Raw genomic sequence first — 19,500 nt, 5'->3', positions numbered from 1 at the left:
TAGTTCTGGCATTTATTCTTACTCAGTAACTCTATTTTTTTTTGCCCCCAAAACAATTTATTTTCTAAATTTCAAGTTGGATTCTTGTTCTGTTCTTCAGAATTTTTGCAGCTTCCTGCATCATGATATGATCTGTGAACTATGTTCAATTTAGAACATGAATAAAAATACTGATTAAAAACAGATACAGAAGAGGCCCATAAAAAATTCATTCTGACAGTGAATACTGGTAACTTTTGCAACCAGCTCTGCAGCTACTCTCCAGTAATTTCCATTAATATGCATTTCCCTTACATGAAGACATAGTATGATAATGGTCACAAGCTTTAGTGAAGTCCATCATTTATTTCTGCTTTCTCCTCTTAGTGATTCAGCATGTTACCCATTGGTATAGGGAAGTGAACTAATTTGATGCTGTTTGCACCTGAAAAAATCCACAATGGCTGTTATTCAACGCCTCATTAGCTTCCTGAAGCTTACATACTGTTTAAGCATTCCCAAATATCGAATTGAACTGRCAAGCCTCTAGTTTCCAAATGCCACCTCTTTCCCAATACCGACGCCACATTCGCCTTTTCGATTCTGTTGCTTCCTATCCTTCCTAAGGCACTATGTATTTGCATGTGGCACCAACACTCARCATCTCTCCTCATTCTCTGGGAAAAATACTGATGTCATGTGGAAAGATGTAGGTCTATTTACCAGACACCATCTTTAATAATATTTTAGGGGGTGATCTATAAGAAGAGTGATTATTATCTACACTACACAGCCCATTTGGCTGGTTGACCAAATAAACACGCCTCAAATAACTAATCAGCAAAGGCTGTCCAACCAAATTACAGCTACTAAGAAGGTGGAAATAATGAAGAGAAATAACTTCTGTGGAAGGCAGAAGGAACTCAGTGCGGAAAACTGAAATTCTATAATGGCTCATCCACTCATCTGAATAGGAATTCCTGCCAGTGAAAGCACAGAATTGAAGTGAGGGGGGAAACCCTACATTTTAATTCCCAGTTCACTGCAAGAACAATGACAGCTGCAAGTATTCGGCATCACTGATCGTCAAGTTATGGTCACATGCTTAAACATGACATGTAAACATATTTACCTAAAGTCAGACTCCTAATTTTAAATCATTGGCTTAAATATCTCTTAAGCTTTTTTAAATGTTTTACAAGATACTAATTTTCTTTAATTGAAAGCATGAAATATAATTACTACATTTTGCATTCAAAAGTGCAGACATATAATATATGGTATGCAGTTCTTCCTTCTTTTTCATTAGAACATACAAGTGATGTCCCCTTGTTTCAGGTTCTTACTTTGAAAGACAGATTTCAGTACTTTATTAAGTTTGCGCAATGGTCTCAAGTCTGCTTAGTTCTGAAACTGCCCGTATATATCACTTTAATGTGATGGAAATTACTTACCATTATTTAAACACTTGAAATTTCCTATAAATTTTACATATTCGTATGTAGGTTGCTCTTTTGGATCTATCGTTCCTCGCAGCATATGGCAACAGAACTCTAGTTGATTTTTTGCTGAGAAAAGAATAAAAAAGATTAAAAGGCTGTGAGCTTGATGAAGCACATAGGCAACATGAAATAGAAAGCAGTAACAATTAAGTTGCATATTTTATTGATTGCTACAAATGGCTAGAGTCTCTACTTTCTACCAGCTTGGTATTAACTAACCCAAAGGAGAGAAAAATTCCTTTAGAATTTGTAGATGAAGAGGCTGTAATATGTTCATATTACATGAACGCTAATGTTGCAGAGAACTATTTTAAAGGAGGATTCCAGAAACAGTTTCCCTAAACGTAAATTCACTGAAACACACTAATACCTAGTAGCCTGATACATTTTTTTTTCCTCTTGCCAACTGCTAAAACTGTAAAAGTAGAAGTTATACAGTCAAGATGAGTATTTCTAATACATATGAAATTCATGGAGTAAAACCCAATACAGGATGAACACTTCACTCTTCAGAAGAAAACACAAAATTGTACATCTATTCAAGCCACATGTTTCATTCTGTAGCCCTCACCCATTTATTTCTGCTTTTTTAGCACTAGGAGAAAGAACTGAATGTGTGATATGATACAGAGCAGATGGTTCTTAGCGTTACTACTTACATTTTAGGTATTCTGGTGTCAGTGAATCACTTTCCAGCAGATGAGAAGACAATATTTTATAAATTTCTGAATGTTCCCCCTCTGGGATAAAATTGAATATACTCTGATCCACAAGATCAGACTGAAAGAAAAAGATATAATAAATATAATTATGTAAGCCACACAATGTCAAAGTCCAGTACTTCAATGAAAAAAAAAAAAAAAAAAAAACCTAACTAATACTAACTCAGCAAAGCCACCTACTGGGATACACATGAATATTCTGCAAAAAAAGAAAATCTCATTTTGATTTGTCTGAATGTTGACACTGAATCATTTAATAAGTAATATCCATGACCCAGCAGATATACATACATATTAAAGTACACTGGAGCTTGTACTAACCTCCACAGGATATAATAATTCCAAATAAAAGAGAATTTGAAATAGAAATTACAGTGTTATTTTAGAGCATTCTAAACTGTCAATAGTGTTCAAAACAATTGAAAAAATATTTTGGAACAAAAAAACAGCCCATTCTGTATATTATATGTTACTATGTTGCCATTAGTTGCATACAATCAGAATTTATTTTAGGAATACATTTTACAATCAGTTCTGCAACTAAATACACAAAACTGGCAACAATACAGATGATCACAGAATCGTAGGATGGTAAGGTTGGAAGGGACCTCTGGAGATCATCTAGTCCAATCCTCAGCATAGCCCATATGGGCATTGAACCTGCAACCTTGCCATTAGCAGCACCACGCTCTAACCAACTGAGCGAAACACAACTGAACAATTGAACAACTGAACAATTACTGCATGCCTTTTATGTACATAAATGCATTTGATTAAGTATTCAGAAAATAATAATCATAGATTATTTGTTGAAAATATCTCAATCACATTCAAAAGCAAAGAACAACCGTGCCCCAGACTCGGGGGGGGGGGGGTTGTTTTTTGTTTTAATCACATCACTTGTACATTTTTCAAAATTCTTAAGCTGATATCATTCACACCTTAGGGGAGCTTTAGTTTGCAGCATCATTGCAAATACCTCTCTCCAAAATTTACAAAAAATATTCTTACCACAGTAAGACAACTAGCCTTTAATAATAATTTGTCCCTCTCCAAGTGTTCCACTTGTCAATCGTTCACATTCGAGAGTACTAATTTGCCTCAGTCCAGAATAACATCATTCAAAAGTAGCTTTAAATAACAGATTAGAATGTTAACTATATCAGTAAGCAATGTCACCAAGATTACGGATGAGTGAAATATATAAATACAAAAGTATAAATCTAACCCAAAAAAGTAGCATCAGAAACAGTATATATTGCTCTTCAGCAACTAGTTGCTGACTCATAGAGAGGCAATACCAAATGTGACCTCTAAGGGTCTTTTACAGTCAGCTCTCAGTTATTTCAGTTAAATTAAAGAGAGATACTGACTCTAGTCTGGTACTTCATAATCCTGCAGAGTGCTGACTGCATGCTATGTTTCCAAAGGAAAAGTTTAATACAGGAAACAGACCAATAGCAAAGAATTGTCCTGAGAGAAAAACAGAAGCTTTAGAACAAAGTATACATCTGTACTGTAATACCAAAAAGACTGAAGATTATTGGTACCCATAGCAGAACATCACTTGCAGACAAATTGATATGCCAATGAAAGCAGTTCTTACTTACTGGCAAATGTTCAAGTAAGGGAGTTACACTTTCAGACACATATATTATACTTCCATCTGTCATAATTGCTAGAAAAAAACCATCAAGAGCCTGAAATTAAACATAATGGGCAGTTAAGCTACATTCATCATGGAAAGAAATTTAGATCGACTTTATTTTAATTTACTATAAAAATGAGAATATCTATTGCTTTTAATAATCTATTTTAATAATCTATTTTAATATCTATTAAAACTTCTGAATCTTGTTTCTACATTATCAGTATTAAAACTTCTGTTCTGTTCTTAAATAAGCTACAGTTTCAGAAGCCAGACTTCAGTCCATACGCATCTAAGCCACTGTTTCTCCCATGCCTCACCTGCCCATTGTTTTTAGTTCCATCGTCATTTTAAATATCAGAAAATACAGGAAAAACAGCTAGAGGCAAAAGTAAGAAGAAGCAGGAAAACTCTGAGAAGGGAAGAACCCTTCTCAAAGGGTTTCAGTATTTATTTTTCAGTATTTAAAAGCTCAGAAGTCCCAATCTCACTAAAAGAAACTCATAGTAAGATTTTTATTGAATCTTGAAAATTGTAAGATCTAGTTCTGCCTGTTTTATCTTCTACTTAAACATATTTTCACTGAAAATAACAGAACTATCTTGTAGTTGAACACTACAAAACATAAAAGTACAACAGAACTATATTTCTAAATGGAAAATTTTAAAGCTCTCATGTCTTTGGAAAAACATCTAATAATTGTACTATCTTGTTTTGACTTTATAGACACTAACTATAGATGCAGGTTTTGTAAAAGGTCTTGAGAAACACCAAAAATAGCTACAAAGCATCTCCTATAACAGAAGGAACTATTTCACTAACTTGTTGGGTAGGAGGGAAAAAAAAAATCCACCGAAGAAGGGATTATTTTAAATACAGAAAATTGGAACTTTTCACTTATTTAAATATCTGCTTCAACAATCAAGTTTAACTCTGGAACAAAAATAAAGTGCTTTTCCATTTACTCCAGTATTTTTCATCTAACCATTATTGTAAATTGTTTTAATAATAAGGTACAAATCACCTGCTCTCATTTTCAAGGAACCAACAGCTAAAGCTGAAAGCTTGTTTCTCATAGCAACCAACAATTCTTCTTTAACAAAAAAATATCCATATACGTCACTTTTGGAAAGTGTAACATGCAAATAAATTAAACTTTTATTTTTGTTCTGAAGATGTAGTGGATGTGTTGAATCATTTTTATAGTTAAGGTTTTCATGTAAACATAACAATTTTTCATCTGACTAGTACTCTCCTTACAGTGGTAATTTAAAATATCAATTTTAGTTTGATGGTGAGTACATGTATATTTGGACTTGCTCTGTCATAATGTTTTATTTCATTGAAAATGTGCTTAAAAGTGCTATTATGTATTACTTTGTACACATAGAAAATTAGGTTGCTCATCTTCATGAAAGTATGTAATTACAATTAAAATATAGAAATGAAAAGATATTCCATTAAACAAAGATTTCATCATGGAATTAGTCCCTAAGAGGAAATATTCTACTTTCAAAAAACAGAAGTAACATACCTCTAACATTAACTGTGTGAACTCTTCATTACTGAGGAATGTTGGTTTCCAGTCCTGCCGAATTTCGCTGGCATCTGATTGTGCAGTAATTTCTATAATCAAACATACACACAATGCAAGGATTCACACTCCAAAAAGCCATTATTTTTTCCACTAAGTTACATACAAAACAGTAGGAAAAAGCAAAAGGTTCCCCAGTCTCCTCCACTGTTCGTTCATGAGATATAATCATAGAATCACAAAATCAGTAACGTTGGAAGGGACCTCTGGAGATCTTCTAGTCCAACCTCCCTGCTCAGCAGGGTCAGCTAGAGCATGTTAGACAATGTTCCTTAAGAAGATAAATATTCTCTCTACTATGTTGTGAGATCTGTCTTCCCATTCTTTTATCAACTCATGATATAGTCTTATCAGATGCCAAGGTAATATTGAAGTTTAACGATAATTTGAACGGTGTGGTAAGCAGTGGATTTTGTCAATGCAAAGAATACATTCTTTCCTCTCAGACTGTAATTAAAAGTTGTTACACTAATTAAAGCGTGTTGTTTTCAAAGACTTGTAAAACAAAATGACCTAAACTGATCAGGAATTCAAAATGCTTAAAGGCCCAGTATCTTGAGCAATGCTGGGCATCCTAACCTTCGTACTAAAAATTGTCACTGTCCTTCCTCTTCTTCCCATCCTTCTCTGTAATCTAGAAAGAAATAAGGTTACTTAAAAAGGGGGGAGGGTTAAAAACGTGACCCTTAAGAGCAGGACAATACGAGGGATTCCTATTGTGGAACTACTCAGAGTCTGATCTGGACACACAGATAAATTCTGATATGAGCAGAGATTCCTGTAACACTTCAGAGAAATAAAGAGATTAACTTCCCATGTGCAGGTGGGAAACAAATGCTGCTAAGCAAAAATAGGGCCCAAGGGTCTGGGCCCAGGGTCTGAAAGCTGATACTTCTTTTTCAAATGCTAACTGAACCAGTAAGAAACACAACTGATTACTAGTTCTGTTTTGATGAGTAACAAGGATATGGCAGAACCATTGGTTGTAAAAACAACCTTGAACAGGTAATCACGAATCAAGCATTTACGTGAAACAAAAGGAGAATAAAAGTACATCTTTAAGGCTTTCAATTTTCAAAAAGAAATCTACATAAAGGCTGTAAGTTGGCTTGTTAATTTGGATGATTCAAGGAGTGCAGAAAACCTGGAACTGAGTTAAATACACAAACGGCTCAGAATTCTGTTTCCCAAACAAAGAGGGAAAACTATACCAAAGAGCTTAGACATAACTAAAAGAACAGTAAAACAATAGTTACATCACGGAAGAAACTGGCAACAAGTAGAGAATTCCAAGTAGAAGAAAAAAGGATCATTGAATAAGGGCCAGAATTGCCAGTTATCAGATCTCTCAGAAGACATAACTTGATTAGCCCTTTGCTATCTGCTTTGAAATGGTATCACAAAGCAGTAAGAGAGGGAGAAAATAATCTATGTATAACTTCAAATCTAAATTTTCAGCCGAAACAAATATATTGAACAATTAATAGGAAGTCAAAGGGCATAGAAATGAAAAGCTCTGCCACCAGCACAGAAGCAAAGTTCAAAGGGTTTAATGCATTGTTTGCAGGATGCCAACAATCTCCATTTTAGAACTGGAAGTTTGGTTCATTGGCTCATTCTGGTCCACGTAACAATCCTGTTTTAGAATTAAAAGAAACTGTTCGGTTTCTACAGTGGAAAGGATTTACACTAAAGAAAAGCTGAAGTTTCTGTCCTTAAAGAATCACATCAAGTTACGCTACCAATAAGTATGAACATTCCTTTACGCTTCCTGTAATCAGAGCATTTAGTAAGATACTGCAAAACAGAGTGATCATAACCTAGAAGAATTTGTTTTACCTGGATAACTTTAGAGAAATTCTTAAAAATTACGGCCGAATGATGCACTCGAAGATGAATGACACTGAGGTTATGTTCTGAGCTAGATACAAAATATAGAAGCACAACCAAACTTGCACGTTAAGCTCATTCAGCTTTCAGATCCAAGCGTCCCACACTAGTATGATGCATCCTCAACAGAAATTGTCAGTTTAGGCAAGATTTGCATCTGTGTTCTGTATGAATATTAATTTATTGGTTGTAATTATAAGGAACTAATTCTTAGTTTTTTGGCTTTCTTAATACAGTTGTCTTTTATACAAATTCAAGAAAGGTAATAGGCACTATTATCAAGTGAAAAGCTCAGTAAGGTAATTCAGTGTGCTTAGCGTGGTTTGGATTTCTTTTTTTTTTCTTTTCTTTCTTTTTTTTTTTTTAAATGTGAAACAGAATCTATGCTTGTCCAATATGCAGCTCAGTTCATCTGGATCTGCGACCCATGTACCAACTTTAGTCAAGGTCAAAATGGTTCAGAAAGAACCAGAAGCAATACAGTAAATCAAAGCCTGGTTGCTGAACACAGTAGGATTTTCAACAGTAAAGCAGCCAATCATTACCAAACAATTCGTTCCTCTTGCTAGGGTCACTCTGCTTTATTGTAACAGATCCAAGTACCTCAGAAGACAAAGTAAGCTTTTGACATTTGCCAAAATTTTGTCCAGAGTATTTCAATAAAAAACGCTGTAGAGCAACGTTAGTCAGCACTGGCAGCCAGGGCTTCGGAGACCTTAATATGGAATACACAGTCACACACAGGGCTGCACTCTGCCTCATCAGGCGCAGGACAAAAGCTCCAGGCCTTAAAAGGCATCCATCTCCAAAGTTGGCCTCTTTTGGTGTTTCTTTCTTTTCTTTCTTTCTTTCTTTTTCTTTTTTCTTTTTTTCTTTTTTTTTTTTTTTTGAAGATGAAAAAAATACATATATCTCCCAAAACTCATGGAAGAGAGACAGGAACACTAGTGCTGCTGGCTAATATGTGCTCATTCTAATGAATTCAAAATAAAGCAATTTTGAAACAGAACAAACATTTTCAACCTAYTGTATTTATGAGAAATTTTGAAAAAGGCCCTAGAACCTACAGACTGACTCACGTAGAAAAAAAATGCTTGATATTACCTTTCTTCTCATTATGAGGCAAGTGCTTTACAAAGGATTTAAATAGCACAATCAATATTTAATCGTTAAAAAGCCAAATAAAATCTACAAACTCTTGCACAACATATTCCCCTCCTTCAATTTTAATTGTTATATTTACCTTATTAATGTCACCATTCAGTAGGCATCTGGTGCTTCTTTAACAATAATGCTAATACAAGAGCTGCACTGCTATATGCAAAATAAGTGGCATAACATATCTTAAATTGATGAACACACTGTTGATACATATTTATCTAATTATAACAGTTTTCCTTATTTTATCATACAACCTAGTTGCTGCCTCTCTTGTCCCTGCTGCTTTCTAGGTAGTATGTGTGCTCAGAAATTACTTGGGGAACGAATAACTAGAGAAAAAGCTCATTTTATTGATATGAAAAGGAGAGGGTTTGAGCTCACTCCTGGCAGTGTGAACTACAAGAAGTCATATTAAGAACAGAAGTATAAGAGAAGGAATAGAGATTTTACATATACAGAAACATCAAATAGCCATAAGAAAATGTAGTAATTACGTGATATAATAAAAACAAACAAAACACCCACTACTTAAATGCTTACACAAAGCATTTATAGATTTTCTGTTTGTTTCTTTCTAACGCTGTAGCCAAAAAAGAAGAGATGCCTATGCTTCAGCCTGCATTCCCACTGCACGCTACCCTGCTTCGTCAAACTGCCTAGCCCAGTAACTGCGGGAGAGCACAACGCCCTGCTGCCTTCTCGCCTTCGTTAAAGCAGCCAGTTGTGGAGACACCAGGCAGAGCAGAGGGAGCACTAAGATCCCTTGGACTAGCCTTTTCTGTGATTTATCTAGCTTTCTATGAAACTCGGGAGAGACAAACCAGTTGTTCAAAAGATGGTGTTTTATCTAAATATCAGAATAAGCATTTCCAGCAAGTACATCCACTGAAACGGACAAAAGGGCATTTCTCGTGAAGCAAAACTTTGAGAACTTGTGCCTTATGAAGCAACTGTATTCTCCAGGGCTCCACCTGTCCTAACCAAAAAACTTCAAAGCTATTTCAAGAGTAAGCACTACACATTACGAAACAGACCTGTTTCAAAGCCAAAAAATAAAAAGAAAAAAGAAACCTTAAAAAACAAACAAAAAACCACACCACTGACTTCTGTGAAATATTTTCTAAAAAGACAAAACTGTTTTTGCTACCTACTGGTTGATCTTAAAAATATTTCTTCAGAAACTCTTTAAATTTTTTTTATGGTTTCCTGAAATAGAGGAGTTTTGAAATTGTTAATGCTTCTGTGCACTAAATGAATATCATAAAAATTAAGAATTTAAAAATTCTTCCCTGTTACAAAGAATTACCTTTGTGCTTCCGTAAGAAGTCAATGCTCTTCTGCAGTACAGTGGATTTATCCATCTTCCGGGCATTACCTGGAAGCATGGAACCCAGCTCCTTGATAAGTACATTAAATTGATCTCTACGTTTCTTTTCAGACTTGTTTCTGGACACTCTGAAAAGAGAAAACATTTTATAAGAACTATGACTCCTCCTCATAACAAGCTGCATACTACTGACAGGTTTCTGGTGCAAACTACCCTTTAAGAATCTGCTGTGAGAACTGTCACAAAAAAAAACCATTCTAAATCACAGCGACTGTTTTTGAAGAACAGCCTCRTCGTTCTGATGGAGGGGTGCATCTGAGCCTTTAGAAAGAAGCATGCTTTGACAAGAACACAAAGTATTGAACTACAGTTATAGATACACAACAGTTATAAATACCTGAAGTATCACAGTAAAACAAATGCTGATGAATAAGATGGTTACTTATTAAGAATCACATTTGTATTCTCTCTAGAAATTTGCTACCTGCTAACCCCAGGTATGTAAGTAGAGCACACGTCTTTGCATTAGAAAACTTTAACACTTACCTTTTTGCTTTATCTTTGTCATCTTCTTCCACCAGCCCATCAAAAATGCTTCCATCATTCCTGAAGAAAACAAAGAAATGATGTTAGAGTGTAAAATTTCTCTCTTGTAGAGATAATCACAATGATAGAGGGAAAAAAAGAAAAGAGGAAAAAAAAAAAAGAGAGATCTTTTCCAATACATTAAGAAACAAAAACACCTCTTTTATTGTGATGTCTTGCAAGGACCATCACCAGCAACCTAAACTCAAGTCTGCCGTAAGTTGTCTTTTTTAGGATGTTTAATGACAGACAGTTAAAAAAAAAATCTGAGATTTTCAAAGCATTGTCACTTCTGACACCATCCAGATTATCTTCAGGACTACATATTTCTAATGTGAACTCACAAACAATCCTATGCAAACACTTAAACATTTAATTTTATTTTTCCATCTTTTTGATTATTTGCATTACCTTAACCTTTTGAAAGTATAAGAAAGGACAAATAATTTACTATTTTTACTTATTTGCAGCTTTCATTTCACTATAAATATTTCTGATAATTGTAAAGTACTTTTTTTTCAATACTGAAGTACTCAGAATGAAAAGCTGAGGACTACGCTGTACTTTAAATCATGTAATTTTATAAATATACAATTCATATTAAAAGAGTAATGATAATTATTCATTTTATTTGATTTCTAACCAAATATCATAAAATTCTTCCTCAACTTGACAACTGTCCTTCCCTGTATTGCTAAAGTCTTAAAATATCAAAATGAGAACGTGTTTTCCTTTCATCCTCTCAAGATGTCTCAGTGTACTTCTTGTATCACTTTTGTTTTGTTTCCTTTTATTTTAAAGCCAACACAAAACTGTTCTTCTGGTTTCCAATATTGCTTTATAATAGACTTTCATATTTTATTTCTTTTCTACCTGCATCCAATCTGTTTAGCACTGTCCTCCTGCTAGTTTCTTTGTATCCATTCTTGATTTTTCATCCTAATGTCTTTCTTTCCTTGAGGCAAGTAACTGTCTTTCTAAAATGCTTACCTCATCTGTTTTACAATGGACAAACCATCAAGCACTTGTACATTACAACAAACAGTGTTGTTAGGAAGCAATTATTTTGTATGTTATTACATAAACCTAAAGCTTTCAATAGGAATTCACATATTCAAAAAACAAAGCTGCAGTGAAATTCAACACAGTTGTATTAAAAAAAAAGAGAGAGAAATCAGGCTTGCATTTTAGAAGTTTCACCCTTCATTTGCCTTAAACATTATTTACTCAAAATGGGTTCAGCCTTCTGCAAGGCTGATGGAAGATTAATTTTTCTGAATTCTCCAAAATGATAATTCAAAGTATATTAAGGACAGAGGTTCACCTAAGCTTCTAAAAAAGGCCAGGCCAGGTCACAGAATCTAATAGAAAGCAAGTCTCCAGCTATTACTTTTCCATTGAAATAGGTTATCAGGTCACTTTACTGTCATACACAGCATTACTGATCACTTAAAACTGTGTTTCCTCTAATCAGATATTAAAGTACTAAAAAAGTAAACTTTAAAAATTAACTTGAACTAAACAGATGCTGTTCCACAGCTCAAAACAAGTAATATATTTTAAGATTCATCTCAAAGAACTACTTCCAGCAACCGCAAAATAATGCATCTAACAACTGCTACAGTAGCTTTGTTAAAAGTAGTCCAAAACTCACTCCTAGTTTTTGCATGAATTACCGTTCTGTGTCTACTAATCATAAGAATAAAATTACTAAAGAAAACAATAGTTTATTTAGTAAAATTACTGAAGTAAATTATATCCAGTAAAATTATAAAGTTTCAGTAAGAAGACTTTCTTTTGTCAGGGTACACGTGATTAAAAAAAAAAAAAAAAAAAGAATATGAATTAACTATTTATAGTAAGGAAAGGCATATAAATGCAAAATAAGTATCCCATTGAACAACTACCTTCTTTCAGGTAGCCCAAATTTAGTGAATTAGTTTGTAATTCATTCCCAAATCTCACTGTCTATTAACATACCTGTCTGCAATGGAGCTCATTTTATGGGTGCTTATGGTAAAGAACATAACATATCACACTTTAGTCTTGTGGTAGACATTTGTACGTTTGCCTGGGAGGGAAGAAAAAAAAATAAATAAATAATGTCTTTAAAAGAGCAAATGTGCTCTTCATTACAGTATATTAAAGGTTTCATTTTCTCAATAAGGTGCTCTTAACCTTCTCTCTTCCAACCTCTCTTCTGCCCTCTCACCTTCTCTAATACAGAATCTATTACCACCAGTCTGAACTTTAGTATTTCATTCTACATGACTCAAAATTTAAGAGAACATTTTTTAATTACATGCCACAATGAATGAACTTGGACTAAGCCAATACAAATGATTTTCTAACAGTGAACTCAGATAGAGCTTTCTCAGTATACTAAAAGTATACTCAGTATACTAAAAGATTCATTTTGAAGGTTGTAGAGTTATAAAGTAACATACTTCATTTAGTAACTATGGAAAGAGAAAGTATTTGGGGGATAGTATTTTACAGGTATTATTTATTTCACAGGATAATTTTCTTGAGCACGTTATGTTAGACACTTGAAAACATTACACTAAGATACTGGCAAGAATGTGATCTCTGTACTGTGTGAACATTATATTTTAATTAGTCATTTCTTAAAGTAGCCACTTATTGATTATAAAGTTTCAGTAAGAAGGCTTTGTTTGTTTGTTTTGTCAGGGTACATGTGATTCTGAAAAAAAAAAGAATAATATGAATTAACTATTTATAGTAAGGAAAGGCATATAAATGTAAAATAAGTATCCCATTGAACAACTACCTTCTTTCAGGTAGCCCAAAATTATGAAATATTACAGTTTCTGAGAAGGAAGGATTTGTTTTGTTTCTGCAAGTGCCAAATCCAGTGGAATTGCCAGTGTTAACAGTACAAGAAATATGGCAGCTGCTACCCAATGATCCAGACAGTGTGGAGAGCATTCCAGGAAAATTTTATCTCAGTTTTTGAACAGAGAGGGAAACTAAGGAAGAAAGCGTATATTGGGATCAAACAAATGGCTTCAGGGTCTAGAACAAGTCATACAGTATGCAGATTTGATTCACAAGATTAGGTTTTTCCCATGCTCATAGCTGAGTGCAGCAGTAAAGCAAATGGGAGAGCCATGCTGCAGCACATTCTCTCTCTTCCATGGTGCACCACTGGGTGTATTTGCTATTTTGAGAAGGTGAGGAGCACAGTGTCCCAAAGCACCTGATGAGCCCTCATATTCTCTCTTCAGTTAATAGAGCCCAATACGGTTTTGCCTTTACCTTCCAAAATTTAGTGTCCTGAAGAGACAACAGGAGTAAGCTATTCCTTCACTCAGACAAGCTCTGCTGAATATCAATTGCTCTGTCCATCCCCACAAATTACACTCCCCAAATTAGCTGGCCAAGGATTACAAAGTAACAGAACTACACTATTTAAACATTTGCCAGAAATCACAGCAGGAAAGCAAGTTATGAAGAAGCTTTTGTTCAAATTTTTGTCAAAAGCAGTCAGCAGACAGGCTTCTTAATAGTTAAAAAAAAACAAAAAAAAAAAAACAAAAAAAACAAAAAAAAACCTACCATCACTGGCACAAAGTTAAGTTCAACATCAAAACATTGATTAGAAAGTTGTTTTCACTTAGCTCACACAATGTATTTGCTAATTACATTTTTAGACATCAATTTAATCAATTTTCAAATAAATCTGGTATCTAACATTATAGAGATCAAGAACAATACGAAATTCTATAGAAACAATGAGATAGTTTCACATTAACTTGCAGAAGAAAAATACATAAATAGCTAACTACAAAAACCTTTCATCTGTGACATGAATGACATTTTCATTACGCAGAATCAAAATTTAAGAATCAGTATTTCCACTTTAGCAAAACACTCCATTTTTAGAAATCAATAAAATCATTCACATGTTATGGTATCCAGACCCTATGTAGGATCAGCCAGAACTGGTTACTTAGATTTGGTATCCAAGACAAAGAGTTAAAAGTACTTAAGAGACTACAGGAAAAAGTCACTAAGAAATCTGAAGCGCATTTGTTTCTCATTTCAGGGCTTGATCCTTCTCTCTTTGCATCCAAAAATGCAAGATGCTAACTATTCTCAGCTCTTACACAAGTCAATGGATACAACTGCAGAAATAATTCCAGTGAAATTGGTAAACTTTAAAGCAAACACTACAGAAATGAAGAACTTCATGCATTTCTCAGAATCAAATTCATTCATGTTGCGGAGAATTAAAAAAAGGAAAGAAAAAACACTGCTTCACCACCGCTTCTGAACTGTTCAGTGTGATGATAAAAAGCTGTATCTTATAAATAATTTTACCTTTTACACTTTGGGGTTCGTTAAAGTGTGATGTTCAGGGATGAAACACTGCTTCTTCAGAAGAATAATGCAGAGTTAAACGTATCCTCTTCTGCAGAAAAGCATTAAACTCTGAACTGCGAAAAATCAAAAAGGGGTCCTTTTTTTAAAAAAAAATAATCAACAGTTGCAAACCACTTGATTTTATATAAAGAGAAAAAAAATCATACCTATAAGAGTAATTTATAAATGCAATATTCTGCTCCAAATAAATACCTTAATATTTCACTACTAGAATGCATCTTGCTTTAAAGTTTTTCTCTTTGATAAGCAGAAAAAATTTCACTTCTGCCTTAAGCTCTCACTTTATACCCATCTTAAATCATGTTTACTTCTGAACTCAGTGCCTCTCACACTATCTAGATCTTCAGTTCCACTTGTTAGGTTCAAAGTACTCCTCTACACAATTATTTAAACACCTTTTTTGCTGAAATTCACAAAACTCAGGAAGGCAGCGAAGGCCCAAGTATGCCTTTTCCTCTTTGAGTCTCCAAAATTACCAGTCTCAAGGCTCCAGAACATGTAGAAGGCTGCTGCTGGCAATTAGTAAAGTTGCCCAGCTGCATTATTTCTACTCCCTCAGATACCATTTTTAACCATTAACACTTTCTTTCCAACTCCAGTTCATAAACACTTAAAAATTTATTTCAAACTTACCTTGCAGATGCATTCTTCCACAGTAACTCTGCACTAGTTTATCACCACCTCTCAGTCTTTTTATATTCTTACTTTGCATGTAAATGCATTTTCTTCTAGTTTCTTCCCTTGAACCAAGTTACTTTCTCTGCTTTTAAGGCACCTAAAGTCAACTTTTTCCTCCCCTGTACCTCATTTCTCTCTGCCTTGTTTACTGCTCTAAAAATAATGTTTTCTGTACAACATATTTGAATCACTACATTTTTTATTTTAAAGTACATTAAATTTTAAGATGTATGCTGGGATCTAAAAACTAAGCTTATGCTACTCTTAAATTAAATACTATTAAAAGCTATTGAGTATTAATGGATGTTACTGAAAACATCAGAATTCTTTCCTAAAAAATAAATCTTTATTTGATTAGGAAAGTCAAACTTCTCCTTCCCCTGCACCTAATGGAGCCTTTAAATGGTTAACATACTGATGAAAACGTTAACATAGGAAGTTAAAGCAGAGCAGAATGATCTGCTAAAAAGAGAAAAACAATTACAGCATGATTCAGCAAAGCTGCTCATGCTTTTCTGGCCAAATAACCTGCTGGCCCATTGACCTACTTTTTTTTTTTTTTTTTTTTTTTTTTAGGTGCTTGCAGCCTCCTCTCCTATTTTGTTTTGTTCTGTTTGACAAGTGCAAACATTAGTAGTGACAAAGAGTCCCTTGGAAGTCGAGGGTACAGAGACTGTAACATGAAACCTATGTTTTTTAAACTGTTCGGAGTAGAAGAACTCTGCCAACTTTCCCAGTGCTTATAACAGAGTCTTAATGAGGAAAATTTTAAGACCTCATCTCTGCAGAATGTGGAGGTATTTTTTTTAACCACAATTAAACACTTAAGCTAAACAGTACAGTGCTTAAGTACAGAAACATATTTGGTAATGCTTAAAACAGAATCAAAAAAATAGAAAGAAGTTAAAGGACATTTCAAAAGGGAATTCAAGTTAAAGGACATTTCAAAACGAGAGGAGGGGAATATGTTTATGTCATAAACGAACATAAGGAAGCTTAATCCAGACTAAAAAGAAACCTAATCACAGTGGAAAAGCTTTTGTAACCAAAACCACGTAGACCTCTAAGTCAGTAGAAATGGCAGCCATGTGAAAGCTAGCAGAAAGGTCTAGACGCCTACACAAGATCAGCATTGTGAGCCACAGTGCTCAAAGGTCATCAGTCTCTGCAAAATTCATTTTTTAAAATAAATATAATGAGTTATTTGGGTTTTAGTTGCTCAATCTTTTGTACACATTCAGTGAATGTTTTCAAGCTTTTCTGCAATCAGGACTAGAAACTTACTATTTTTAAGAAAGCTGAGTTCCTCAATCAAAAACTTCAGCAGCTGCCATGGATATACAAATCACATTGCTAAAACAGCAGCAAAAATTACAAAAGCTAGCAACACTGCAACTTTTGCATTATGCTGACTTATCACTCACAGAGAGGTAGTAAATCCATGGATGGCCAAAACAGCAAGTTTCTGAATAAAAGTCACAGAGCAAAAGCCACAATCCAACCCAAAGTAAAAAGTTATCATCAGCTGCTAAATTTTCCATGTTTAAAGATCAGTAACATCAGTCAATTTTATCATCTATACCATATGAATACTGGCAATATTGTACCTTAGAAACAAATTCAAAAGATTGAACAAATTGAAATTAAGCTGCAGTCTTGTTCGTGATAGATATTCTGTCAGGACTAGACTGATAAAGGGATGAGGCAGTAGTGAACACATTGCCTCTACTTAATTTTATACATAGTGACCAAAGGACTTGTGTCTCCGGCACTTTATCAGTAACACTGCCAAATATTTCAGAGAAATAATCGATATTGTCCTTATATTGTAAAAAGACTTACAATAAAATATCTTGATTTTATAAGCAGTATTTCCATGAACTTACAGTTTGTAGCCTTTAGAGAGGGGCCTTATATTATTCGGACAAACAACTTCACTCAGGAAAGATCATAGGAAAAATACAAGAAGCAACACAGTTTTCAAACACTAGGTATATTTCTGCAAACAGAAGAAGATTAACATCCTTAATACAACCTGATCTCTGCATGATAATCTTATTTTGCTAGGGGGAACAAACCAGTGATTATAGCCACTGAAGATTAGCTTGAGAGAAGATCTCGTTTAAAGAATCAAAATCACAGCGCACCACAACAGCCTGCATTTGCACAGCACCTGATGTTACAGAGCAGCAAAACACCCTGACACTACAGCTACGTGCCTCGGGAAGCCAGCCAAGGAGCGGAAAAATCACGCAGAGCCAACGGCAGAGCCTGGAACAGAACCCGACAGTACAAGCACGGTGCCATAAACACCCCTCACGATAGACTCTGAGGATTAATAGAAACCTTCTTGATGCATCTTTGCAGGAGCAAAGAAACATTATCTTCTGTTAACTTGGACCGCAGATTTCTGGGGTTTTACCGTACCGACGCATCGCACCATAAAGGGCAAGCAGAGATGATCCGCTATCTCATGTCCACATTAGTTTATCATTAATCCTCACCTCCTGTTATTTCTGCTCCTCTCTCACCTTTTCTGCTTTGCTCTTTTCTTTATAAATACCTCCCCCTCACTCCCATTTCCTTCTCTCTTCGTTTTTGGTTTGTTTGTTTGTTTGAAGACAGAGGGGATGGGAGAAGAAGGGAAATTTGCTGTGTTTCAGTTTCTTTCTGGTAAGCACAGACTTTTGGGAGAGACTGAGAAATCTGTACACAAGTTAACCATAACCTGCTCTCTAATCAGATACAGATTGATCTAACAGAACAAGCTGGCAGCTTTCAAGGGAGATGCTTGCTCTTTTGCTTGCAGTTCTGCACACACCAGCACAAAGCAAATTAGGGTAATGACTGACTGACCCCTTCTCCTCTTCTCACTAACCAAAGGCTACCTGTGAAAATGTTATCAGTTTAAAACTGGTCTCTTTTTCTATTTCCAAATAACAAAAGCAAAACAAAACAAAAAATAGAGCTGAAAAGAATCTCAAGAAATGCCATTCAAATTATGCAGATAAAAATGTTACTCTGGCAGCTGGAAATAGCAGTGTATTGCAACCTTTCCCCTGCCATGTGAACAAACCAACTGTGAACATCTGGCGTTGCTGGTCTGCACTTCTGCCGAAGAGCTGATACTCCCCAGAAGTGTCATTTACCATACATACAACACAGCAAATCTACACCTTCACCTGCTCCACAGGAAACCAAAGTAGAAGAGGGCTCCTTCTACTACCGATATCCATGCAGCTTGCACCATATAGCCTTTCAGTAGTGAGTGGATGAGGAACAGACTGCTCATCAGAGCAGCTTGCTTAGGTCCACTACCTTCGCAGGGAGTAGGCAAAGACACACTTGTGTGCAATAAGATGAAGAACAGACAGTGGCACAGATGACTGGGTATGGGCTGCCACTATCAGAATAAATCATCCGGTCTTAAGTTTGCTCCTGAGGGACTTTCAGCAAAGATGACCACTGAGCAGTCTATAGGTGAAACATACTGCCTGCTGCCTGGCAGGTGGCATATTGTAGTGGGCAGTATAGTGGCACTAAAAGGAAAGTGCATCCTGTTTCCAGTACATAATTCCAACAAGCAGAAGCAGTTGGAAGAGCCTACAAATCATCACAATTGGAGAGGACAATGTAATAAATGCAGGGGGGAACAAAACAAACAGATTTGTAACTCCTCTAGAAATGGTTTGTCAGACCAGACTGGACTTGGACTGAGGACTGGATACAGTTTGCAATTTCAATCTCTCCAGCTCCTGGTTAGAGAAAACACCGCTGTGTGGTGGTACTCTGTTCCAGACCATCTGGACCGATTTCTGCTTGGCCAGTGGCTCTGCACCACCCTTCTATTCTTCTCCAGAGTCCACATCTCCTTCTTCCCCACCAGGGAGACTGGACTGACAGAGCCCAGAACACACATTTTCTCCTCTGAGGAGTTTAATCACTTGTGGTCAAGGCCAGCCCTGTGAAACTACTCTGTACAAGAGAAACATTGTGGCTACGTGTTA

General features: G+C 35.2%; 1 protein-coding gene across 6 annotated transcripts in view; it reads right to left on the bottom strand.

Annotated features, from left to right (window-relative positions):
* The window catches only part of CLOCK (clock circadian regulator), a 58,688-nt gene that overhangs the window by 23,222 nt on the left and 15,966 nt on the right, over positions 1-19,500 (bottom strand). For all 6 annotated transcript variants that reach the window (XM_085322728.1, XM_085322733.1, XM_085322732.1 and 3 more), the window contains 8 exons: positions 14,753-14,868; positions 12,389-12,479; positions 10,370-10,429; positions 9,803-9,951; positions 5,386-5,477; positions 3,814-3,903; positions 2,141-2,261; positions 1,434-1,547 (listed from right to left, as the gene is read on the bottom strand). In XM_085322728.1, the coding sequence (XP_085178854.1) occupies positions 1,434-1,547; positions 2,141-2,261; positions 3,814-3,903; positions 5,386-5,477; positions 9,803-9,951; positions 10,370-10,429; positions 12,389-12,435 (673 nt within the window). In that variant the 5' untranslated portion in view covers positions 12,436-12,479; positions 14,753-14,868. The remainder of the gene's footprint in view (positions 1-1,433; positions 1,548-2,140; positions 2,262-3,813; positions 3,904-5,385; positions 5,478-9,802; positions 9,952-10,369; positions 10,430-12,388; positions 12,480-14,752; positions 14,869-19,500) is intronic.

The sequence above is a fragment of the Rhea americana genome, unplaced genomic scaffold, assembly GCF_003343005.1.
Source record: "Rhea americana isolate MKP2758 unplaced genomic scaffold, rheAme1 scaffold_8, whole genome shotgun sequence".
In the NCBI taxonomy this organism is placed as follows: Eukaryota; Metazoa; Chordata; class Aves; order Rheiformes; family Rheidae; genus Rhea; species Rhea americana.
This window is presented reverse-complemented; position numbering and strand designations above follow the sequence as displayed.